The sequence below is a fragment of the Eriocheir sinensis genome, chromosome 13 (genome assembly GCF_024679095.1).
Source record: "Eriocheir sinensis breed Jianghai 21 chromosome 13, ASM2467909v1, whole genome shotgun sequence".
NCBI lineage: Eukaryota > Metazoa > Arthropoda > Malacostraca > Decapoda > Varunidae > Eriocheir > Eriocheir sinensis.
The window spans coordinates 560001-586801 of NC_066521.1; the positions used below are offsets into that span (position 1 = coordinate 560001).

The 26801-nt window shown below is 41.2% G+C and overlaps 2 protein-coding genes and 1 long non-coding RNA gene across 6 annotated transcripts in view; 1 reads left to right on the top strand and 2 right to left on the bottom strand.

Annotated features, from left to right (window-relative positions):
• The window catches only part of LOC126997847 (uncharacterized), a 27592-nt gene extending 1418 nt beyond the window's left edge, over positions 1–26174 (bottom strand). The window contains exons 1-4 of one of the 3 annotated variants that reach the window (XR_007752407.1): positions 25269–26173; positions 13447–13585; positions 10580–10928; positions 1–950 (exon numbers count right to left, since the gene is read on the bottom strand). The exon at positions 1–950 is cut by the window's left edge and continues 1418 nt beyond it. Coding sequence is in view for 1 of the 3 variants with exons in the window: in XM_050859062.1 (XP_050715019.1) it covers positions 10631–10928; positions 13447–13585; positions 25269–25353 (522 nt within the window). In the remaining 2 variants the exon portion in view is untranslated. Of the gene's footprint in view, positions 951–10405; positions 10929–13446; positions 13586–19463; positions 20323–25268 lie in introns of those variants that run through there. The other 2 variants (XR_007752408.1, XM_050859062.1) reach the window with 2 other exon arrangements.
• LOC126997848 (uncharacterized) overlaps positions 1–26801 on the bottom strand; it is a 62522-nt gene that overhangs the window by 27363 nt on the left and 8358 nt on the right. The gene's annotated exons all lie outside the window — the stretch shown is intronic.
• Positions 1–26801, top strand: part of LOC126997846 (DNA-directed RNA polymerase II subunit RPB1-like) — a 50214-nt gene that overhangs the window by 10712 nt on the left and 12701 nt on the right. The window lies entirely within an intron of this gene.

The following is a 26801-nucleotide window of genomic DNA, read 5'->3' on the forward strand; positions in this document are numbered from 1 at the left end:
GAACAAATGTTTCCAAGCATTACACCTGAAATAAACAATGGCAGATATTCAAAGCTTGTGAGCTGAACAAGATCTGATTTATAACAGGCAAAACCAACAATGGTGCATTACATGCGATATCTGGCAGGGGATTCCTTGCATTACAACTGGAAAGTGGCAGACACCTAAAGCTTGTTAACTGAACAAGATCTGATTTATAACAGGCAAAACCAACAATGGTGCATTACATGTGATATCTGGCAGGGGATTCCTTGCATTACAATTGGAAAGTGGCAGACACTTAAAGCTTGTTAACTGAACAAGATCTGATTTATAACAGGCAAAACCAACAATGGTGCATTACATGTGATATCTAGCAGGGAAGATAAATGATTCCTTGCATTACAACTTAAAAGTGGCAGACACCCAAAGCTTGTTAATTGAACAAGATCTGATTTATAACAGGTAAGCCCAACAATGGTGCATTACTTGCAATATTTGGCAAAGTATATGGAAAAAAATTCTTGGCGTAACAAGAGTAATACTAAATAATGGCAAATCCCACGAAGTTTCTCTTCTTTTGACAAAGCCTGTGCTCTTTGCTGCAGGGCTGTCAGAGTCTGTTTGCTCCAGCCAACATGTACTGAAATACCCCTGAGTCATGAGTGAAGTGTTGAAATTGAAGGCAAGTGAAATACTGTGCTCAGAAATCTATTAGCATTTGGACTTTGATAGTATAAGGCCAGAGCAAACCTCCTCTCTTGTAACCCATATCTTCTACTAGGCTTAGATCTTGGCATCTTGCAGCATGTTGAACCTGACCTCAGAAAAAATCCATCCCTATTGGATCTAAAAAATTGCTGGCTCTGGGCAAAAACTGCCCAGGAGTTGTAACAGCCTGGGCTTTGAGCTGCCTTGCCTCCCGGTGCAGACGGCAGACTGTTGTGTGCAGCAATTTTCACTTTTCATGTCTGAAAATACATGAAAAAATATTTAATCACAATTAATCACAATTCTAAATAATAAAATATGTGCATGTAATTGCATTATTTTCAGTGCTATAAGGACAGTGAATCTAAGCATTGACATTATGTCAGCACGCCAGCTTCGATGGAAGGCTTCACTTAGATTGCCTGACAAGAGTAATATTTTCAGGAGATGGGGGAGAGGATATAACTGGAGACTCTTGACAGATATAATGTCAAGATCTACAAGCACCCATTTACCATATATATCTTTGATGTTCAGTCCATACTAAAATATTTGTCAATGTGTTGCCACACTGAAAATCTAAAAATTGCCTGTTTCTGCAATGTTAGTCGTACCTAAGCCCTGCTAAACCATCCAAGTGAATCAAAAATGAGTTCTGGGCGGCAGCATGAGCCAATACTAAATGGCACCACTATAAAAAAAAATTGCCTGCATCATGACGGGCCTGGGCCGACCGCCAGGCCCCTGAAGAAAACCTACCGGCGCTATAGGCAGGTGGGAAAAAAAAGAAAAAAGATCACATCAGAAGAATGGACAAAGGTTTGTTAGTGGCACTTCAAGGTTATGCTACCTCTTCAAAGATTGGCCAGTCATGGTTTAAAGTGGAACAGGATAAACAAGAAACAGGTAGATATCTGTGGACACTACTGTTACTATCAATTGCCAGCCAATGGCAAAATTTGAACCTATGCTATCAAAAACATAAGACCCATATGCGTTATATAGTCGAGTGATCAGCATATGGGTCTTATGTTTTTGATAGCATAGGTTAAAAATTTTGAAAAATAATGCTCTTTTGAGGGGGGGGGACAGAGAGTGGTTTGTTTGGTTGGCCAGTTCAAGGAGTTTCATATCAAATGATTTTATTACATCCAACTTTAATGTGTGCTAAAAACATATATTTTATTACATCCAACTTTAATGTGTGCTAAAAACATATATTTTATTACATCCAACTTTAATGTGTGCTTCCTGCAATAAATGCTACATGTTTACTGATGTAGCCTACGAAATACATATCACTCTCTGCCCTGTAATTTAATTGGTGTGTCACATACTGCAGCATAACTTTCCTGCTATTTTCTTACACTATGAGTTGCCTTATTTTGTCTCATTTGCTTTTATCATATGTGCCTCCGCTGCATAGTTGTGCCTACTGAGCTTAATATCTTCATGACCCTGACACCAAGGTCAGAGCTTGTGAGATCATACCGTGTCCTACATTCCATTTTCACCTCCAGGCTTGGCTGTCTCCCAGGACCACCAAGTTATTGCATTCCATTTACGACAACTCATGTGTTACCTTCTTAATGTCCTCCATCATGTATTTCAGCATGTTTTATGATGCTTTGCTCTTATATTGATGTGCCTTGCAACATTTTTATACAGTTTTCATTGTATATAATGCACCATTGTTGGTTTTGCCTGTTATAAATCGGGTCATGTTCAGTTAACAAGCTTTGAGTGTCTCCCATTGTTTATTTCAGTTGCAATGCTTATAGAAGCTTTTGTTCTCTGCCCTGTCAAGCAGTATGCAATGCTTGCCATTATCTGGCACTTGTACAGTTAGTATGATATTTTTACTCAGCTAAGAGCATTTTGCAAAAGGTAAAGGTAAGGCTGGGGGCATACGCTGTAGCAGCGCGTGGCCTCGGTGCTCATCTCTGTAACATTGGCCCTTGAGCCTGTGGTGTTAGGGAACCCATTACCCTGGGACACAGGACCAGTGTGACATCCGGGTTACCACAGTTCCAAAGGCATTATAGTAATTTAGCATGCATAGAATGTTGTATGCTTTGCTTGTATTTAAAGCACTGGATATGTTTGCTACACACACACACACACACACACACATATATATATATATATATATATATATATATATATATATATATAAATATATATATATATATATATATATATATATAAATATATATATATATATATATATATATATATATATATATATATATATAATATATATATATATATATATATATATATTATATATATATATATATATATATATATTAGCAAATGCTTTCAACATCATATTTTTCCTAAAAAAACAAATTGATATAGTGTAGATAATACCTAATAAAACATAAGAACAAATATATTTTTCTTTACCCCATTAGTAAATCATTTTACAATGAAAAAAATAAGTGAAGGCTGGATAGGGTGCTGTGGCAGGTACTTCAAAAATAGTATAGCTACCCCTGAAAAGTGACGTTTTTGGTGGGCTGCAATAGATGGCGCTACTTCCGCACGCCCGAGGAATTACTACATACCACTATCTCTTCGTATATAGTCTCTTTGCACCCCACCGTCCCCTACCCACCACCACCAGTCTTCGCCTGACCATTAGTGGGGATGTAACTCATTTGCTCCATTTTCTTTTATTTTCATGGGTGACTTTAGCATTTAGGCTCCATTTTCTTTTATTTCGATGGGTGACTTAATCATTTAGGATTAAGGAACCGAAGCAGTCACACAATTAATGGGCTAGAAGTCGGTACTGGGTAGAAGTGTTTAAGGTGTTACAGAGGGTGCCAGAGGGAGGACAGGTGAACTGTTCAATAGAGGATGATTGCGGCGAGTAAGAATATGTCCAAAAATACTTGGATAAGAAGGTTAATGACACACACACACACACACACACACACACACATATATATATATATATATATATATATATATATATATATATATATATATATATATATATATATATATATATATATATATATATACATATATATATCACTTGGTATCGCGTGATTTGTTATATTGAACAAGAGAATTACAGCATTACATCTTCATCTTTCCTGAAGATTTAATACACGAAAGCGCTCGACTCGTGTTTTCTTGACTTCCTCAGTCACCAGCATATATATATATATATATATATATATATATATATATATATATATATATATATATATATATATATATATATATATATATATATATATATATATATATATATATATATATATATATATATATATATATATATATATATATATGTGTGTGTGTGTGTGTGTGTGTGTGTGTGTGTGCGAGCTCTCTCTCTCTCTCTCTCTCTCTCTCTCTCTCTCTCTCTCTCTCTCTCTCTCTGTAGACAAGTAAATTCAGACTGCACCAAATTTTTCTTCACCAACGTTGTAGTGCGAGAATGGAATAAGCTCCCACCATCAGTGGTCCAGTGTAACACGATTGACTCCTTCAAAAATAAGCTCGACCGTCACTTCCTTCAACTTAATATCAACTAGAGTAGAAATGCAACGTTTTGGAGTCTTCTGATTAATGTAAAATCACTTAAGTTTAAGGACAGACCACCAAGTCTGGACCATGGGGTCTGTGTGGTCTGATTTTCTATGTAAATCTATGTAAATCTCTCTCTCTCTCTCTCTCTCTCTCTCTCTCTCTCTCTCTCTCTCTCTCTCTCTCTCTCTCTCTCTCTCTCTCTCTCTCTCTCTCTCTCTCTCTCTCTCTCTCTCTCTCTCTCTCTCTCTCTCTCCACTTGTGCGAGAAGCGAATTAACACTAATAAAAGCCCACCGTGGTTTAATAGCGAAATTAAACAATCAGTCAGTGAGAGAAAATTGTTTTACAGGTTAAAGAAAGAACAAAGCACGCCCGAAAACATTAGACTTTATAATGATGCCAGGCGACGAGTAAAAAGACTAGTAGGTCAGGCAAAGCGTGGATATGAAGAAAATATTGCAGCCAACTATAAAAATAATCCGAAATCTTTCTTCAGTTACATAAACAACAGAAAGGCGATCAAAAGTGGTATTGGACCTTTAACAAACAGCGACGGTGCACTAGTGACTGACAGCCAACACATTGCAAACCTCTTAAACAATTACTTTTCCTCGGTGTTTAATACTAACAGTCTTCCTCTCGCTACCACCAACACCAGTACTATTGTAAATCTCGAGCATGCATTGCCTAATTTTGAAATAACAACCGATGAAGTCCTTAAAGCTCTCCATTCACTTAAAACAAATAAAAGTCCTGGACCTGACAAAGTATATCCAACTCTGCTGAAAGAAACAAAGAGCGAAATACTCTCCTCCCTCACAACCGTATTCAATATGTCCTTGCGACAAGGCATCGTCCCTTCAGATTGGAAAAAGGCTAACGTGACACCGATTTTCAAGAAAGGAGATAAAAAAGTACCAGGTAATTACAGGCCCATTAGTCTAACTTCGGTTGTAGGTAAGCTACTTGAGGGCATAATTAGAGACAAAATTGTGAGTTACCTTGAAAGCCACTCATTGATTGGGAACTCACAACATGGCTTCCGAAACAAAAGATCCTGCCTATCAAACCTGTTAACCTTTTATAACGACCTCTTCACTGTTTATGACGTAACCAAATCACTGGACGTAGTCTATCTTGATTTCCAGAAAGCGTTTGATAAAGTCCCGCATCATAAATTACTTTACAAATTAAAGCAAATAGGTATTGACGGTCAAGTAAACCAATGGATCGCGAATTGGTTGAGCAACAGACAACAAAGAGTAGTGATTGACGGATTTAACTCAGAGTGGGCGCCTGTCACTAGTGGCGTCCCTCAGGGCTCGGTCCTTGGCCCAGTGCTCTTCATTATTTACATCAACGACGTGGATGTTGGACTCAATAACCGCATTAGTAAATTTGCAGACGACACAAAGATTGGTAACTCGGTTCTCACTGACGAAGACAGGCAAAGCCTCCAAGAGGATTTGCACAAAATTTCAGCTTGGTCGGATAGATGGGAGATGCCCTTTAACGTAGACAAGGGCCAGGTCCTTCAAGTTGGAACGAGGAATAAGAAGTTCGGATACGAAATGCGCGGCGTTAAACTCAAAAGCGTTCAATGCGTCAAAGACTTGGGGGTCAAAATCGCGTCAAACCTCAAATTCTCACAGCAATGCATCGATGCAGCAAATAAAGCGAACAGAATGTTGGGCTTCATTAAAAGAAACTTTGTATTCAAGAATAAAGATGTAATACTCCCAATCTACAACAGTTTAGTCAGACCCCACTTGGAATATGCGGTTCAGTTTTGGTCCCCCCACCATGCAAAGGATATTGCTAAATTAGAAGGTGTTCAGCGTCGGACAACGAAAATGATCCCTTCCTTGCGCAACAAATCCTACGAAGAAAGGCTTTCTACCCTTAACATGTTCTCTCTTGAGAAACGTCGCCTCCGAGGAAAACTGATCGAATGTTTTAAAATACTTAATGGTTTCACGAATGTAGACAGATCAACATTGTTTATGATCGATGACACTCTGCGCACGAGGAACAATGGCGTAAAACTCAGATGTAGACAAGTAAATTCAGACTGCACCAAATTTTTCTTCACCAACGTTGTAGTGCGAGAATGGAATAAGCTTCCACCATCAGTGGTCCAGTGTAACACGATTGACTCCTTCAAAAATAAGCTCGACCGTCACTTCCTTCAACTTAATATCAACTGAAGTAGAAATGCAACGTTTTGGAGTCTTCTGATTAATGTAAAATCACTTAGGTTTAAGGACAGACCACCAAGTCTGGACCATGGGGTCTGTGTGGTCTGATTTTCTATGTAAATCTATATATCTCTCTCTCTCTCTCTCTCTCTCTCTCTCTCTCTCTCTCTCTCTCTCTCTCTCTCTCTCTCTCTCTCTCTCTCTCTCTCTCTCTCTCTCTCTCTCTCTCTCTCTCTCTCTCTCTCTCTCTCTCTATATATATATATGACACACACACACACACACACACACACACACACACACACACACACACATAGTGTATACGACATAGGAACATTCGTGGAGATAGGGAATATAGATTGAAAAGCAAATAGTACGCATATAAAAAAAATGATTATAATAGCAACAACAATGATAAATTGTAATAATAGTAATAATAACAGTAATAATTATAATATTACTAGTAATTATAGTAATTGTACTACTACTAATGATAATAATAATAATGATAAAGTAATTAGTGTAGTAAAAATAATAATAATAATAATAATAATGAGAGAGAGAGAGAGAGAGAGAGAGAGAGAGAGAGAGAGAGAGAGAGAGAGAGAGAGAGAGAGAGCAGACAGCCGTCACCTCTCTCCTCATCGAGACACTAAACAAGCACCTCACACAGCCTCCTCTCCCCAGTTACCAAGCGTCTCAGCGCCAAGCACCTCATCCCTCTCAACACCCCTACACACCTTGGAATTATGCCGGCCGACCCAACCTTCCAAGAGAAACTGACGATTATGTCTACTAACATCAGAAGCCTCCAAACTAACATAGGAGATCTAACACACTCTTATGTTATCCCGCACTCCCCAGACATCATAGCCACAGTGGTTTTTTCATCATATTTATTCTTCACCGTTATTTTTTATATTTATTCTTTACGTTTACTATTGACAGAGAAAGAAGGGAGCAGCACAGACAGGAATGGGAGACGGCATATAGCAGTTATAGGAAGGTGCAGAAGGCGACGCAGATCTTAATTAATAAGAAGGTTGCTGATTGGGAGAGACTGCAGGCGGAGAAACTAAACAATCTACCCCGAGGAGAGAGAGAAAAAGGGTGGAAAAGACTGAAGAGGAACCTAGGAGGGAAAGTGCCGTTACAAAGGCAAAACTCCCGACTGACTACTAGTAGCTTCTTCCATTTAGCGTAACCCGTTTCTGGGTCGTGATCTGTAGAGTCCCTCATAGAGTCCCGACAACCTAAGATTTGGACGCCATTATTAGCCCTGTGTTTTCGCCGCGCTTTTCAAACACTAGCACACGCTCTCGCGGCGAAAACAGGGCCAATAATGGCGTCCAAATCTTAGGCTGTTGGGACTCTATCTATCAAGGGACTCTACAGATCACGACCCAGAAACGGGTTACGCTAAATGGAAGAGGCTATAGATCAGAGGGTGATACTGAAAACAGAGGGCAGGGAGACTGGAACAGAGGAAGAAATAAGGTCAGTAATAGATGAGTACTGGAGTAAGGTATTCAAGATAGATACAGGGGATAGAGGAATAGAGAACATGGTGATCTACAGTGACAAAGGAAATGGAGGTAGGAATAGAAATAGGGGAGGTAGAGCGAGCACTGAAAATGTAGAAGAATGGGAAGGCGGCAGGAACAGATGACATTATCGGAGAATTCCTTAAGTATGGAGGAGATGCAGTCAGGAAGGTTATTTTTAATATCTGCAAGGAGGTTTTGGAGGAAGGGGAGGTACCACAGGACTGGAAAAAGAGCAGGGTAACTCTGATACATAAGGGAGTGGGAAAGGATAAAGCAGAGATAGGAAATTATAGGCCAATAGCTATCATGAACACCATGGCAAAGGTGTTTGGAATCGTAATAAATGAAAAGCTTAAGACCTGGATAGAGACGCATAAGGTGCTAGGAGAGGAACAGAGTGGATTTAGGAAAGACAGAGGAGGGCTGGAAAATATATTTACCTTAAAAGAGATTATTGAAAGGAACAAGTTGAAGAAGAAGGAGTTATACCTAGTATTCATAGATCTTGAAAAGGCGTACGACACAGTGAACAGAGAAAAGCTCATTAGACTGCTAGGACATGTAGGTGTAGATGACAAGATAGTAAATATAATACAGAGTCTATATGAGGGAAATGAGGTGCAGCTCACGTTAGGAGACGTCACTACTGGGTGGTTAGAAAATAATGTAGGAGTCAGACAAGGCTGTGTGATGTCCCCGACGCTTTTCAACATGTACCTCGAGGAGCTGATAGTGAGAATTAGGAAAGCCGGGAAAGGAGTAGAGATAGGAGGAGAGAGGTTAGGGTGCCTGGCCTACGCTGATGATGTAGTGTTGATGGCGGAGAGGAAGGAGGAGATGGAGGAGATCCTGCACATAGCTCAGGCATATGGGAGGGAGTGGGACCTGAAATTTAGTGAAAGAAAATGTAAGGTTATGGAGTTTGGTAGTGGAGGCAGTAACCAATGGGTACTAGGAAACAACGTGCTGGAGGTAGTCGATAAATATATGTACCTAGGAATGGAGGTTAGCAAGGAAGGCATTGGAGGGGAGAAACAGAGGAAAGTGAATGAAGGGAAGGCAAGGAGGATGTCAGGGATGATAATAAATGGAGGCAATAGAGTAGTAAACAAATATGACGTAGGGCGAAGTCTGTGGAAAGGAGTAGGTGTACCATATTGCCTCTATGGATCAGAGATAACACACTACAGAGAAGGGGACATTGCACAGCTAGAAAAGGTTCAGAACACAGTAGGCCGGTGGGGATTAGGAGCCCCTAGGAGCACAGCGGTAGAGGCCGTCAGAGGAGATATGGGATGGAGTACGTTCAAGGAAAGAATTGTAAAGGGCAAGTTGGGCTTCCTTAAGAAAATTGAAAGAGTAGTGAGGAGAGATGGGCAAAGAAAATACTGCAAGAAAGTGGAAACAAGTCCACCTGGGGGAAAGAGTTAGAGAGGTGGAAAAGGAGAGAACCCCTGAGGGAAGAGTGGAATGAAATGGAGATCAGGGATGTGAAGAAGGCAGTAGAAAGGAACGGACAAGTCAAATGGCAGGAAGGGATGAGTGGCAAGACAACGCTAAAATGGTAGAGTTGGAAACAGAAACCAGAGGCAGTACACTGGCATGTAGGAGACTGGGGGAGCAAACTATTGTTTAAAGCAAGAACAGGAACCCTGGAGCCTACCCGCCCGCACCACCACCTCCATTTCAAAGCCATATATTCTTATTTCCCCACCTTCCTCGATTATTCTATGGCACTTATAAGCTGTGGACATATTCCACTGATCACCTCCAAGCATTAGAAGTCTACATGAAGCTTTTGTCATCGTTAAATTGACCAAGAAAGGCAATGATGTTTGCGATCGGCGGCAAAGTGAGGAGCTTGGAGTTACAAAACACGACTATTCTGAAGCTATTTATTCTTATTTTTCCATCTCCGACAATCCCTCGGTAGTTATAGGCTGTGGGCATCTTCCCTTGATCACTATCATTTATTAGATGTCCACGGAAAGCTTTTGTTATCGTTATGTTGACCACGAAAGGCAAAGAGTGAGTCAGGGGTGAATAATAGGTATGGTGCGCGGGCGATGACGTCATCATCACACGAGAATATAAATTAAATCAATTACGCCATCCTTGTTTAGGATTCGACTAATTATGCATGTCCTATATATTGTGCATATGTTAGATTTAGTGTTGTCAACAATGATCATGAAAAGATAATTTTACTTTCTGTTTTAGTATTAGGTCGATAGTTGGACTTCATTTGACTTGTTCCTTGGTGAACGAAAACACTTTGTGTCAAAATATTTCGACAACTCTTCGTAAGACATCATTGAATATTTCTTTTCTATTTTTTTTTCTAGCTTCTAAAATATATTTAGTTAAGAGAGAGAGAGAGAGAGAGAGAGAGAGAGAGAGAGAGAGAGAGAGAGAGAGAGAGAGAGAGAGAGAGAGAGAGAGAGAGAGAGAGAGAGAGAGAGAGAGAGAGATCAGTCTGGTTTTCATAAGTGTTTTTCACATTCATGGTGCAGAAGCATTGTTATTTATTGAAACTGTCACTAGGCTCGTAAAACTAACCATGGAAACACTGACACAACTTCTACCAAAGTCTTACCATATGTTGTTGTGTAAGCCCCAATATATGTGAGACTATGGGCCCCGCACACTAGCTGGTGTTGATGGCGAGCAGGTTGAGGATCATGCGGCGCACCATGCTGTTCTCCTCGCAGCCCTCGGTGATCATCTCGAGGTGGGTTTTCATGCGGCTCAGCCTCTCCTGGTTACTCTGAAGCTGCTCGTCCCTCGCCCTCAATTGTTGGCGAGCATTGGCGAGACTCTGCTCCAGCTGCTTAATCTTGCACTGCTGACTCTGCGCTAGGCGGTTCACGTTCGCAACCATCTCTTGGCACTGTTCCTTAATATCCCGCAGCGCCTCCACCTCGCGCTGTAGTTCCGCTATTTCCCTGCAGGCGGCCCGAGTAAGGAAGACTAACTCAGTATCTATTGGAAGCATTTTGGTATGAGGGTCTCCATGACTGGCAACCTCGTTTATGTCGTCACAGTTATTTATCCCATGGCCTGCATCGGCGTTCTACTTTCCCTGTGTCGCTACAATCAGCAAGCTTCCCTTGAGGGCTTTCTCTCGCCCCGCTGGGTCACGTAATAAAGCGTAAGCCAACCATGTCACACCATTTGAAAGGAGACATTTTTTTTCACGGCAAAAGAAGCAGCTCAAAGGCAAAACACATGAAAACAAAAAAGTCTGCTAAGCACTGCTCCTGTCAAAGAGATTAGAAATGAATGGTCAATAGAGAGGTCAATTTCAAGTGGAGAGGTGTCTTGATACTCCCCTCTTGAGAGTTAAAATCGTAGGCAGGAGGAAATACAGACGAAGGAAGGCTGTTCCAGAGTTTACCAGTGAAGGTGATAAAAGAATGAAAATGCGAGCTAACTTTTGCATTAGGAATAAGCATTGCTATAATCCTAAAAACGAAACACTCCTACACGATGCAGCCTGATTGGATTATCAAATGCTTAATTATATTCACCTAGACGTAGTCAATAGCTGACCTATGAGAGGAAGAGAAAGGTGTTAGGAGTGTGTGGCAGAGCGGCGGAGCGGGGCTTACCCGCACTGGCCAACACCCAAACGGTATGGGCAATATGATTTTGCTATATTAAGAAGAGGGGAGTTGATGAGACGAAGAGCCTTTCGGCGGAATTTTCAGTGAGGCTCTTCCCTCTTCGTCGAAGCGTCGCTTAGAGAGTGTGTTTCCGTGAAGAGATAATTATTATCAAACCCTAGTTTCTCTTCCCCCTTCGAAACAATCTTTCCGTGTAGTGTTGGTACTACTGCAAATCAAACAAACGTTGAAAACCGAAACACTAATGCATTTTAGGTACATTTCTATAATGGAAAATATTGTGTGGCAAGTACTTATGTAAGCAGTGCTTGATACAGTGACATACACTATATATAGCAGAAAATTTACATTGATGGGTTTAATTGGTTGGTATCTGTGGCTATGTTTGCTTCGCTCTGATATCCTCCCGTTACCTGTGGGCGGAGCTTAGGAGACCTCGTTAGAATAAACTGCTTTTATTTTCTTTATTTTATTCCTGTTCCATGAGATCTCTTTCTCCCTTCGTTATTTCTCCTTTATAAATATATTTTTAAGTAGCTTTAGAGCTCCTATCAGTGGGTGGAAAATGGTATCATCTATATTGCTGAGCTTTGCTAAGCTCCACCCACAGGTGACGTCACGAGTTTGGAGATTGGCTGTGGGAAGCCCAGCACGGAGTATCACATAGCATCACATATTCATACAGACTTGTGAAACATTCGCCCGGAGGCCGAGGCCTACCTGTCAGTCCGTCACTTTTAAATTTGTCCCAGCACTCTTCATGCTTATGGTTTGAAGTGCCCGCCCTACAAACGCTTAAAAAGGAGAACTGTTGTGAATAGTTGAGTCTGAAGGGCGGGGCATGCTGGATTGGAGGTGCGTTCCAGTGTTGGCTTAAATTATCATGGGAACCGTGAAGTCTTGAATAAACAGAAAAAAAATAATGTTTCTCGCATTGTATGACTTTTTATATAAGGCCTAGAAAATTTAAATTGTTCTTATACCCAATTAATGATACAGCAACATGGAAAAATGTTGTAATAAAGCATTAAATGTGCGAAGATATTAGCGAAGAGCGGGCCTTCACCTCCTCTTCGTCAAGAGAGGAAATTAGTTCATTTCTTTCCCGCTCTCCGCTTCGCGCGCTGCATCAAAGACACTCCTCGTCACTAAGCATACCATTTGGTCCACGAAGCCTCGTTTCCTCGCTGGAAGGGGGAAGAGAATCACTGAGAATACGGCCGTTTGACTCCACTCTGTCCAAGAGAGATGTGTGTGTGGACCCCCCGCCCCCACCCCCAATGTGATGCATAGCTATACTCCATTCAAGGGCGGACAGGGCCCCTGTATATGGACAGCATCTGAAAGGGGGAAAAAATGGTGACGACGATATAAAACGCCCAACCTCGAGGAAGCTGATTTATTAGTACTTCCATTTGAAACCGGCCGGTGGGGTGTTGGCCGCTGAGGTGTCAGCCCCGCCCCGCACCTTGCCACACACCCTCAGCACCGCTCGCTTCCTCTCATATGTCAGCTATTTACTGCCTTTAAATGCACAATGCTACACGTTAGCTGGACGATCACTGCGAGTGCTGCACGATGCCTGCAGCACTCCTGTCCGATCTTTGACAAGGTCGCCGACCACGCCGATGGCTGCCCGAAAAATAAGCGAAGCGCTTATTTTTCGTGCTTCTTGCCGACTCACCTTCCAACAGTCGTGGTGCACGGATTTCCCCAACGACGGCTAGACGATGTGCTACGAATATGACCCCGAATGCTACCGGAATGGCAGTCGGGCAGCTGTCACGTTCAAGATCGTGTATGTGTGAAAGCCCTCACACAAAGGCCCCGTGCTCACCTCTTCCTGTTCTCGCGGCTCCTCCTGGCGTAGATGGCCCGCTGCCGACGCTCCTCCATGGCAGGGTCTTCCAGCGGGCCCATCTCGAACATCTTGGGCTTCCTCGCGCCGCACCGAGCCTTCTCATCCTCCTCGCAGTCTGTGTGTGTAAAGCCAACCCTGTTTCAGTATTTTAAAAGGAGGCAGTTCTACTTTCTCTAGCTTTGAAATTCAAGTTATTCCATCTATCTCGTTACCAAATTCCCATATTTCAACGACTACCATGACCTTGAATTCTTCTAAACATTATCACAGTCCTTCCTTTCCGTCCCAATGACAACTCTTCCTTTCCTCTGTTATGGGCGAGAGGACTTCACAGCGGGAGGACCATATTCTTAAACAGTTCAGCGCCAAAGCACGCACATTCCACTGGCTTTCGTGGGATTTCTTGATATTTCTAGGGGTACGTTTATGACACAAGGGATGCTGAGACAATTTTGCTGATAAACCTAGAAAAACACACATTACAGCCCGGTTAACCTCTGTTTTGGCCTTTGGAAACTGTGGTGCGCGCGCACACACACACACACACATTCAACGGCTGACCTGACTTCTACACCAGGTGTGGAGATTAGCGCGACCTCACCCAAGGCCTTCTAAAAGGGGAAGGCCTGTGCATAGGAGTCGTGACGTCAGCGAGGCGGGCGGTCCTTCTACGCTCTCCGCGCTACTTACACCTCCACAAACTCTCTCTCTCTCTCTCTCTCTCTCTCTCTCTCTCTCTCTCTCTCTCTCTCTCTCTCACACACACTCACACACGATTAAAATAATGAAAAATAAAGTCTCTCCATCCAGTTCTGTTACACGTCCACTGTAGCTTATTCTCGAATATTATTTCCAGGAGCAGCACCAGCAGTGTTAATTATTAATTTAGCCTTAAATTACCTCCTTCATTGTAAAAATATTAGCATTGATAGTAAAACATATTAGATTTGTGATACTACTTTTATTATAGATAACACGAGGTAGAAGGAAAGTGGCAATGACAGTGACAGACTAATCTTCTTAACTGACTCTTGGTCATCCTCTCTTAGCCGTTTCGGTGAAACTTTTGCTATTGCGCTGGACATATCAAAAGCTTTTGATAGGGTCTGGCACAAATCTTTGCTTTCCAAACTACCCTCCTACGGTTTCTATCCTTCTCTCTGTACCTTTATCTCCAGTTTCCTTTCTGACCGTTCTATTTCTGCCGTGGTAGACGGTCACTGTTCTTCCCCTAAATCCATTAACAGTGGTGTCCCACAGGGTTCTGTCCTATCTCCCACTCTTTTTCTGTTGTTCATTGATGATCTTCTTTCCAAAACGAACTGTCCTATCCATTCCTATGCCGATGACTCCACTCTGCATTACTCAACTTCTTTTAATAGAAGACCCACCCTACAGGAACTTAACGACTCAAGGCTGGAGGCAACAGAACGCTTAGCCTCAGACCTTACTATTATTTCCGATTGGGGCAAGAAGAACCTGGTGTCCTTCAACGCCTCAAAAACACAGTTTCTCCTCCTATCCACTCGACACAATCTTCCAAACAACTATCCCCTATTCTTTGACAACACCCAGCTATCACCTTCCTCAACACTAAACATCCTCGGTCTAATCTTAACTCAAAATCTCAACTGGAAACTTCATATCTCATCTCTTACTAAATCAGTTTCCTCGAGGCTGGGCGTTCTGTACCGTCTCCGCCAGTTCTTCTCCCCTGCACAGTTGCTGTCCATATACAGGGGCCTTGTCCGCCCTCGTATGGAGTATGCATCTCATGTGTGGGGGGGCTCCACTCACACAGCTCTTCTGGACAGAGTGGAGGCTAAGGCTCTCCGTTTCATCAGCTCTCCTCCTCATACTGATAGTCTTCTACCTCTTAAATTCCGCCGCAATGTTGCCTCTCTTTCTATCTTCTATCGATATTTCCACGCTGACTGCTCTTCTGAACTTGCTAACTGCATGCCTCCCCCCCTCCCGCGGCCCCGCTGCACTCGACTTTCTACTCATGCTCATCCTTATACTGTCCAAACCCCTTATGCAAGAGTTAACCAGCATCTTCACTCTTTCATCCCTCACGCTGGTAAGCTCTGGAACAATCTTCCTTCATCTGTATTTCCTCCTGCCTACGACTTGAACTCTTTCAAGAGGAGGGTATCAGGACATATCTCCTCCCGTATTTGATCTTGTTTTCGGCCACCTCTTTTGTCTCTTTTTTAGGAGCAGCAAGTAGCGGGCTTTTTTTTTATTATTGTTTTCTTTTTCGTGTGTGCCCTTGAGCTGCCACCTTTGTTGTAAAAAAAAAAAAAAAAATCTAAACAGACCAAAATCCGTCCCAATATTTTAATACTAATAATGTTAATAATGATAATAATAATAATAATAATAATAATAATAATAATAATAATAATAATAATAATAATAATAATAATAATAATGATAATAATGATAATAATAATAATAATAATAATAATAATAATAATAATAATAATAATAATAATGAAATCAATAATAATAATAATAATGATAATAATAATAATAATAATAATAATAATAATAATAATAATAATAATAATAATAGTACGCTCGATTTCCTCCGGACGAAAGTGAAGTTCACACACCTGTAAGGTAGAAGGAAATGTAGATAATTATGTAATACAACTGAATCATATATATATATATATATATATATATATATATATATATATATATATATATATATATATTTTAATATATATATATATATATATATATATATATATATATATTTGGCTGGAGTAGGTAGGAAGACACCTACCGAACGGGCGCAAGCCACTCCCGGTGAGGTATATATGGGAGGTGAGAAGGGAGCTGAAGCCCTCCAAAGACCCTTCCCATGTCCTCACTAACCGTTTCCCTATTGTCTCACCAACACCGGAGAGTAGTTCAGCATGCTCTCTAAAGACAGATCCTCTCTTTATCCACACCACACTACATTCACATAACATATACACCTTTTTCCAAAATTCAAAATTCAAAATGGCTCAATTAAGCAATGCCTCGGAGTCCCCGCCTGGGGGGGGGACCACAAATTCCCCCAGGGAGGACTCCCCTTCTGGCTGCCGACCCGAGAGGTGTCTTGATAACTCCTCGAACCTCTTTCTTCTCAATTTCTGCAACATTCGCGGTCTTCGCTCTAATTTTCATTCTGTGGAACATCCTCTAAACCTCACCTTCTCTTCCTTACCGAAACACAGGTTTCTGAGGCTACTGACAGCAATCTCTACTCTGTTCCCTCCTACTATCTCTATCCTAAATTTCAATCCAAAGCTGGATGTTGCGCCTACGTGCGCAACGACATCACTTGCTCTCGTGCCCACGACCTTGACTCTTCTGAATTTTCCACCATCTGGTTAAGACTTCACTGTCATTCTATTCCATCGCCCAGCCCTCGTGACGTAGGCTGACGTCGCGACTCCTATGCACAGGCCTTCTCCTTTTAGAAGGCCATGCCTGGACTCGCCTGTTTTCTTTTCTAAGTGTTCGCTGTGGTATATGCTGTTCTTGCCCCTCTACTATTACTCTACAATAATTTAGTTAGAGTAATAGTAGAGGGGCAAGAACAGCATATACCACAGCGAACACTTAGAAAAGAAAACAATGATCCTAAGTGGGTGACTCGTGGACTAAAACACGAGATTGGGTTAAAGAAGGGAATTTATCAGAAAATAGAGAATGGGGAAACACATATCAGGGGCCGGTACGTCGAACTATCTAGATTAGTTAAGAAAAACACCAGGATAGCAAAAAAGAACTATGAGATCAAAGTAGCAAATGAGGCGAAAAGTAATCCTAAGGGCTTCTTTCAGATGTATAGAACAAAAACACGGGAGAAAATTGGACCGCTGAAAACAAACACAGGGGAGCTAGTAGAAAATTACGAAAATATGAGCACATTGTTGAACGACTACTTCCTTTCAGTATTCACACAGGAGGATCGAACGACTATACCGGAAAGAGTTCAGGTGTACGAGGGCGGGGATGGCGATAAATTGAGGGATATAATCATTACCAGGCAAGTAGTTCAGGATGAGATAGATAAGCTTAAGAAGAACAAGTCGCCAGGTCCTGACGGGATATTTCCGAGGGTATTAAAGGAGTTAGGTGATGTAATCAGTGATTACCAACCGACATCTTTAAGATGTCGGTAAATACTGGCTATGTGCCGAGCCTATGGAAAGTAGCTAATGTGACGCCGATTTTTAAAAAGGGGGACAGGTCAGTTGCTTCAAACTATCGCCCAATTAGCTTAACATCGGTTATAGGGAAGATGCTGGAGTCCATAATAGCCAGGAACATTCGGGAGCATTTAGAGAAGCATAGCTTAATTCACGACTCGCAGGATGGGTTCACAAAAGGTAGGTCATGCCTCACCAATCTCTTGTCCTTCTACAATAAAGTATTTGAGGCAGTTGACAGAGATAAAAATTATGATGTAATCTATCTTGATTTTAGTAAAGCGTTTGACAAAGTTCCTCACCAACGACTGTTGCTTAAATTACAGGCTCACGGAGTAGAGGGTAAAGTTTTGAACTGGGTCAAGGCGTGGCTTAGCAATAGGAAGCAAAGAGTGCAAATCAATGGTAAAAGATCTGACTGGGGATGTGTTACGAGTGGGGTCCCACAATGTTCGGTATTAGGTCCACTTTTGTTTATTATTTATATCAATGACTTAGATACAGGAATTAGTAGTGATGTTAGTAAATTTGCAGATGATACCAAGATCGGTAGAGTAATTGAGTCGGATCAGGACGCTAGTATTCTCCAAGGTGAACTCAACAGATTATATGACTGGGCGGATAAATGGCAGATGGAGTTCAATGTAGGGAAGTGCAGTATTCTGAGTGTAGGTAGGAACAACCCCTCATATAACTATTGCTTAAATGACACTCTCATAAGTAGGTCTGGGTGCGAGAGGGATTTAAGGGTCTTAGTGAGCTCTGATCTCCGTCCAAGGGCACAATGCATTCAAGCTAGAAATCGAGCTAATAGGGTACTGGGATTTATTTCAAGGAGCGTAAGCAACAGAAGCCCCGAGGTCTTCCTCAAACTATATTTAGCATTAGTTAGACCTCATCTTGACTATGCGGTTCAGTTCTGGTCACCCTACTATAGAATGGATATCAAAATGTTAGAATCGGTGCAGAGGAGGATGACTAAGATGATTCAGGGGTTGAGAAACTTGCCATACGAGGAAAGACTCAAACAGTTAAACTTACATTCTCTAGAAAGGCGAAGGGTGCGTGGAGACATGATCGAGGTTTATAAATGGATGAAGGGCTTTAATAAGGGAGACATTCATAAGGTTTTGTTGGTAAGAGAACCGGGTAGGACACGAAGTAACGGGTTTAAACTGGATAAATTCAGATTCAACAGGGACATAGGCAAAAATTGGTTTACTAACAGGGTGGTGGATGAGTGGAATAGGCTTAGCAGTCATGTGGTGAGTGCCAATACAATTGTCACATTCAAAAATAGACTAGATAAATTCATGGACAGCGATATTAGGTGGGGTTAGATACACGGGAGCTTAGGGTCAAAGGAGCTGCCTCGTACAGGCCTACCGGCCTCTTGCAGACTCCTGCGTTCTTATGTTCTTATGTTCTTATGTTCCCGTCGCCAGGGATATAAGGAGGGACAGGGGGACAGAGGGGGAGGATAAGCGACCTTGCCAAATTTCGTCTCCGTCGATTTTTAGTGTCCCGATGAGCAATGGTTACGATAGTACGACCTTGTGAGACCTTCCGCGACCTGCAGGTAGCAGGAGGTTGTCATTAGGTCGGTGTGATTGGGCTTTAAGGCTACGTTTAGAGGATGTTTATCCAATCATAGGAAGAGGACAGCTGTCATCGGGTAGGAGCTGGCAGATGTCGCCCACCAGAGAATCTGAGCGGCAGAGTGGCCTAGTTTTAATGCTGTTGACTGTCAAGGGTGCTGAGAGTATTGGTAAGCTTTACCAGTGAGCCCCGAGCTCCAGCCTCCACCGGCGCCGCGCTCTCGTAGCAGGCTCAGAGTGGGCGGCGATGTGTGGCAGAGATCCATGGATCTGGCGAGGGACTGCGTCGGCCCTGCTGCTGCTTGTGCTTTTATCCTCGGCCCCACACACGCAAGCAGTGTTGCCAAATGTGTAGGATGCAATAGCGCTAGACTGAGGTGTGAAATGCACTAGGAAAATTTTCAGCTCCTCTCCCTCTAATGGTGATAGTAATAGTAGCTAGATAATGGTTATCTTAATAATAGTAACCACTATTGCTTTTAGATCATATTGATAATGCCACTTTCTGGTATTGCTATAATAATAATAATTATAATAATAATAATATTTTTTTTTCTTTCCTTATTCCTTTCCCCAGGTGCGGGGCCCGAGAATAGTTCAGGTTAAAGGCCCTTTTCATATATATGTATATATTTCTCATAATTTGTTGTTGTACTACGTGTTTCGAAACGAGCAATAGTAATTACCGTCATGTAGGTATAGGCAGGTGCTGTTTAATTTATATTGAAAGGATTGAATTGTTGTTATTCAGTATCATATTTTTTCATTGTTATCATAAATTAAGAGATGAATTTGACTACAAACTTGACCATTATAGTAGATAATAAAATAAAAATAAAAATTTACTGTATAGTTTATACATATTCATCCGAGGTGCTCGAGGGACCTAGTCAACGTATACATGAAATCAATGGCATCAATTTATTTTATAAGCTTTTCCTCATGTCTGTATGATTTTTTTTATATAATTATTGCATATGTTTCCATAACAAACTCCATCAGTATAATGTTATTGGAGTTAAGGAGACCGAACTCTTAATTATCAATGACAGTTCACAAGTCAGGTTCAGCAGGATGCTGCTTCCTGCGTTAATTACATAACCAAGGCTGATTCAGCCTGACTGAGCCTCTCAGACGCTTAGACAGCCGTGTATGTGTAATTTGACGTGTCACAGACCCGCCTGATTAGTTTCTCTGTGTATAATCAAATGTCGGACAAGCACTTGTTTGAGATGACTGAAAATACTTATAGAGAAGGCACACGTATGAAAAATCGCATGTATAAAGTCATCAAATCCAGCCGACACTTGAGTTGTATTATGACTGCCTTCACCTATATCAACGTGCTTTCTAAGACTATTTTAATTATTGTATTTTACTCCACATTTCTATTTCTTTCTTTATTATTTATTGATTTATTTTCTAATCATCGGGAGCCCCCTGAATGCCCCGAGCCTAGGGAGGCTGCAGCCTCATTATACTAAATGTAAATCGGCAACTGCCTTTCCGGAATGTTTTAATGAATCCTTGGCAGTGAATGTGTGAGTGTGTGTGTGTGTGTGTGTGTGGAGGGGGGACTGACTATTTCTATGGGGCGGGAAGGTAAGGAGGGTGTGACGGTATGCACCGCTCCCTTTCCCTCGTTCTCTAATCCCTAGGCCTCAGAGACTGGGTGCGACCTGACGTCCACTCATCACACACACACACACACACACACACACACACACACACACACACACACACACACACACCTTTCCAATAACCATGAATTTCCAGAAATGCGCCAGAATATGCACCAAATTGAACAAAAATGCACTAAAAAATGCGCTATGCGCCAAATACGAAATTTACGCGCTGTTTGTGATGCCAATGCGCTAGAACTAGCGAATTTCGGGCTAGTTTGGCAACACTGCACGCAAGGTCGATATACATACACAAGATCATGCCGGCTACATATTTCCCAGTTATGTGGTGTCTGGCTTCTCACGGCCAATCATCCCTGTGCTAGCTCGTGACGTCTCATGTGAGCGGAGCTTGGGGAGATCCCTGGAGAACAAAATATGTATAGTCACGTGGGCCTTCAGTGACGAGAGGGGACTCCCTCACCCCCACCTCAGAACGCATGGGATTGGCTATGGGTGGGTGCGGCGTGGCCAATGGGAAGGCAAGAGTAAGACAGTCCTTTTTCCTAATCTGGCTGTGGATTATATTCCCTATTCCCGCTAGTACTGTGGTTTCCTTGCTCACCCTTGTTACTCTGATTCTCTCTCTCTCTCTCTCCAAATCACGTTTTTTCCTATAATACGTTTCATCCCTAACACATTTCTTCCTTGTATACCCCCCCCCCTTTCTCTCTCTCCAAATCACATTTTTTTCTACAATACGTTTTCATCACAAACACATTTCTTCCTTGTATCTCTCTCTCTCTCTCTCTCTCTCTCTCTCTCTCTCTCTCTCTCTCTCTCTCTCTCTCTCTCTCTCTCTCTCTTTTCTCAGGGGAGAAGAGGTAGAGGGATTAACCGACATCAACATGAGTAGGGAGCTCGTGATTAGACAGATAGATAGACTTAAAGTCACTACGGCGCCAGGGCCAGATGAACTTTTCCCCAGGGTAATAAAGGAATGTGAAACTGAAATCAGTAGGCAGTTAACAGAAGTATTTAGGAAGTCACTAGACACAGGGGTGGTGCCTGTTTCATGGAGGCAAGCACACGTTATTCCAATATTTAAGAAGGGTGACAAATCTTCTATGGAAAACTATAGGCCGATTAGTTTGACGTCAGTTATAGGTAAAATGATTGAGTCAATAATAGCTGATAGTATTAGGGACCATATTGACAGACATAATTTAATTCACGACTCACAGCATGGGTGACAATGATGAAAGCTATGATGTAGTTTATCTTGATTTTAGTAAGGTCTTCGATAAGGTACCTCACCAGAGACTGTTAAATAAAGTCAGGGCTCATGGGATAAGAGGGAAGGTATTTGATTGGATTAAGGCGTGGATTAGCGACAGGAAACAGAGGGTTACCATTAACGGTAAAAAATCCGAATGGGGTAATGTTACCAGTGGGGTTCCTCAAGGTTCAGTTTTAGGCCCGCTTTTATTCATTATCTACATCAATGACATAGACAATGGGATAACTAGTGACATAGGTAAATTTGCAGATGACACAAAAATAGGACGCACTATTAGGACAGGGGAGAATGCTAGAGCACTGCAGGAGGATCTCAACAAACTGTCAGCTTGGTCAGAGAAATGGCAGATGAATTTTAACATCACCAAGTGTAGCGTAATTAGTGTTGGAGCACGGAACCCATTACACGGGTATAGTTTAGACTCCACAGCGATAGGCAGATCAGAGTGTGAAAGGGATTTGAGAGTGTTAGTGAACTTTGACCTAAAACTAAGGAAGGGAGGAATAGGGCTAACAGGGTATTAGACTTTATTAACAGGACGGTAACCAACAGGAGTGCAGGGCGGATCGTTTTTCAACTTTTTTTTATTTTTTTGTTCCTATAGTGATAAAATGTGTCTCATGGGTGAGAAAAAAATATTTGCAAAGTTTCAGGTGTCTGCGATGATGTCTTCTGCCTCCCCACAGAGCTTAAAAGTCAATTTTTGAAGTTAAAAATCACTTTTTTATCAATATTTCTATTTTATTTTTATTTTTATTTTTATGCGCTCCTATAGTGATAAACTATCTTTAAGTGGTGTATTTAGCTCCTATTATTAATGGGAACGTCTCAAGTCTTTATCTTCTGCCTCCCCAAATGGTCTGAAATATTAGAAAAATGCAGAAAAACTCGCATAATTTTAAAAAATTCCCAAAAATAAAATATCTAATGTTTACATTTCCTATACAACAGAATTATTTGTACTGGCCTCTAAGTTCATGTATGCAAAATATAAACATTGAATATCAACATCTTTTGTCTCCCCAGACAGCTTAAATTTAAGTAAAATTAAATATAATACACATGAGTTTCCAATATTTTTTAGTAAAGTCAATGTTGCACTTCAGGCGTTCTATTAGGGATAAACTACCTTTAAATAACGGAATACATATGATTACTGTGTACTGTGTGTAGTGCGTAATTGCGTATGGTGGTGCAAGCAGCATCATGACTCATGAGGGGCCGGCGATTGAGAGTTGGGGAGGGAGGGAATTGAGAGAGAATGAGTCACCACTCAGTCACCACGCCTCTCAGCACACAGACGCTCTTCCTTCAGTGTGTGTCTGCTGCTTGTGAGATCTTCTAGTTTAGTAGCAACAATTTGTGAAATATCTGTAAAAGTTGGTTCCTTCTTTGATGTTTTTAATGTTATTCTAACATGTTGATAAAACTTCATCACATCTTCATACGTTGGTAAACACGTAAGAGACAGATCCTTAGAAGCACCGAACACCTCACATTCCTTTGAACTCCTTGTGGTTGCCATTCTGAAACAATAATGTTTATGTATGTAATTAAACCTAAAAAACGCACATATATATATATATATATATATATATATATATATATATATATATATATATATATATATATATATATATATATATATATATATATATATATATATATATGTTACAGGGAATGCGTGTAATTAGGGATTTCACGTAATCCCTAGTGAATATGTGAAATGAATTTTTCTTTTTGCTGTATTATGGAACCTGTTAGGTAAGGTTAGGTTAGGTTTAGGTTAGGTTAGGTTAGATTAGTTTAGGTAAGGTTAGGTTAGGTTAGGTTAGGTTAGGTTAGGTTAGATTAGTTAAGCTAGGTTAGGTTAGATTAAGTTAGGTTAGGTTAGGTTAAGTTAGGTTAGGTTAAGTTAGACTAGATTAGGTTAGGTTATGTTATGTTAGGTCAGTTTAGGTAAGATTAGATTAGGTTAGACTAGATTAGGTTCCATAATACAGCAAAAAGAGAAATTCATTTCACATATTCACTAGGGATTACGTGAAATCCCTAATTACATACATTCCCTGTAATATATATATATATATATATATATATATATATATATATATATATATATATATATATATATATATATATATATATATATATATATATATATATATATATATATATATATATATACACAAATTACACATATATTAAAACATTTATATGCAGTATATTAGACAATTAGACGCATATCCTCAGCGACAGAGCAAAACACCTGCACCCACCTCTCACAAGCAGCAGACACACACTGAAGGAAGAGCGTCTGTGTGCTGAGAGGCGTGGTGACTGAGTGGTGACTCATTCTCTCTCAATTCCTCCCCAACTCTCAATCGCCGGCCCCTCATGAGTCATGATGCTGCTTGCACCACCATACGCAATTACGCACTACACACAGTACAGTTTAAACTGGATAAATTCAGATTCAACAGGGACATAGGCAAAAATTGGTTTACTAACAGGGTGGTGGATGAGTGGAATAGGCTTAGCAGTCATGTGGTGAGTGCCAATACAATTGTCACATTCAAAAATAGACTAGATAAATTCATGGACAGCGATATTAGGTGGGGTTAGATACACGGGAGCTTAGGGTCAAAGGAGCTGCCTCGTACAGGCCTACCGGCCTCTTGCAGACTCCTGCGTTCTTATGTTCTTATGTTCTTATGTTCCCGTCGCCAGGGATATAAGGAGGGACAGGGGGACAGAGGGGGAGGATAAGCGACCTTGCCAAATTTCGTCTCCGTCGATTTTTAGTGTCCCGATGAGCAATGGTTACGATAGTACGACCTTGTGAGACCTTCCGCGACCTGCAGGTAGCAGGAGGTTGTCATTAGGTCGGTGTGATTGGGCTTTAAGGCTACGTTTAGAGGATGTTTATCCAATCATAGGAAGAGGACAGCTGTCATCGGGTAGGAGCTGGCAGATGTCGCCCACCAGAGAATCTGAGCGGCAGAGTGGCCTAGTTTTAATGCTGTTGACTGTCAAGGGTGCTGAGAGTATTGGTAAGCTTTACCAGTGAGCCCCGAGCTCCAGCCTCCACCGGCGCCGCGCTCTCGTAGCAGGCTCAGAGTGGGCGGCGATGTGTGGCAGAGATCCATGGATCTGGCGAGGGACTGCGTCGGTCCTGCTGCTGCTTGTGCTTTTATCCTCGGCCCCACACACGCAAGCAGTGTTGCCAAATGTGTAGGATGCAATAGCGCTAGACTGAGGTGTGAAATGCACTAGGAAAATTTTCAGCTCCTCTCCCTCTAATGGTGATAGTAATAGTAGCTAGATAATGGTTATCTTAATAATAGTAACCACTATTGCTTTTAGATCATATTGATAATGCCACTTTCTGGTATTGCTATAATAATAATAATTATAATAATAATATTTTTTTTTCTTTCCTTATTCCTTTCCCCAGGTGCGGGGCCCGAGAATAGTTCAGGTTAAAGGCCCTTTTCATATATATGTATATATTTCTCATAATTTGTTGTTGTACTACGTGTTTCGAAACGAGCAATAGTAATTACCGTCATGTAGGTATAGGCAGGTGCTGTTTAATTTATATTGAAAGGATTGAATTGTTGTTATTCAGTATCATATTTTTTCATTGTTATCATAAATTAAGAGATGAATTTGACTACAAACTTGACCATTATAGTAGATAATAAAATAAAAATAAAAATTTACTATATAATTTATACATATTCATCCGAGGTGCTCGAGGGACCTAGTCAACGTATACATGAAATCAATGGCATCAATTTATTTTATAAGCTTTTCCTCATGTCTGTATGATTTTTTTTATATAATTATTGCATATGTTTCCATAACAAACTCAGTATAATGTTATTGGAGCTAAGGAGACCGAACTCTTAATTATCAATGACAGTTCACAAGTCAGGTTCAGCAGGATGCTGCTTCCTGCGTTAATTACATAACCGAGGCTGACTCAGCCTGACTGAGCCTCTCAGACGCTTAGACAGCCGTGTATGTGTAATTTGACGTGTCACAGACCCGTTTTAGTCAACTGTGTCATCGTCTCATCAACATGTCCACCTGATTAGTTTCTCTGTGTATAATCAAATGTCGGACAAGCACTTGTTTGAGATGACTGAAAATACTTATAGAGAAGGCACACGTATGAAAAATCGCATGTATAAAGTCATCAAATCCAGCCGACACTTGAGTTGTATTATGACTGCCTTCACCTATATCAACGTGCTTTCTAAGACTATTTTAATTATTGTATTTTACTCCACATTTCTATTTCTTTCTTTATTATTTATTGATTTATTTTCTAATCATCGGGAGCCCCCTGCATGCCCCGAGCCTAGGGAGGCTGCAGCCTCATTATTCTAAATGTAAATCGGCAACTGCCTTTCCGGAATGTTTTAATGAATCCTTGGCAGTGAATGTGTGTGTGTGTGTGTGTGTGTGTGTGTGTGTGGAGGGGGGACTGACTATTTCTATGGGGCGGGAAGGTAAGGAGGGTGTGACGGTATGCACCGCTCCCTTTCCCTCGTTCTCTAATCCCTAGGCCTCAGAGACTGGGTGCGAC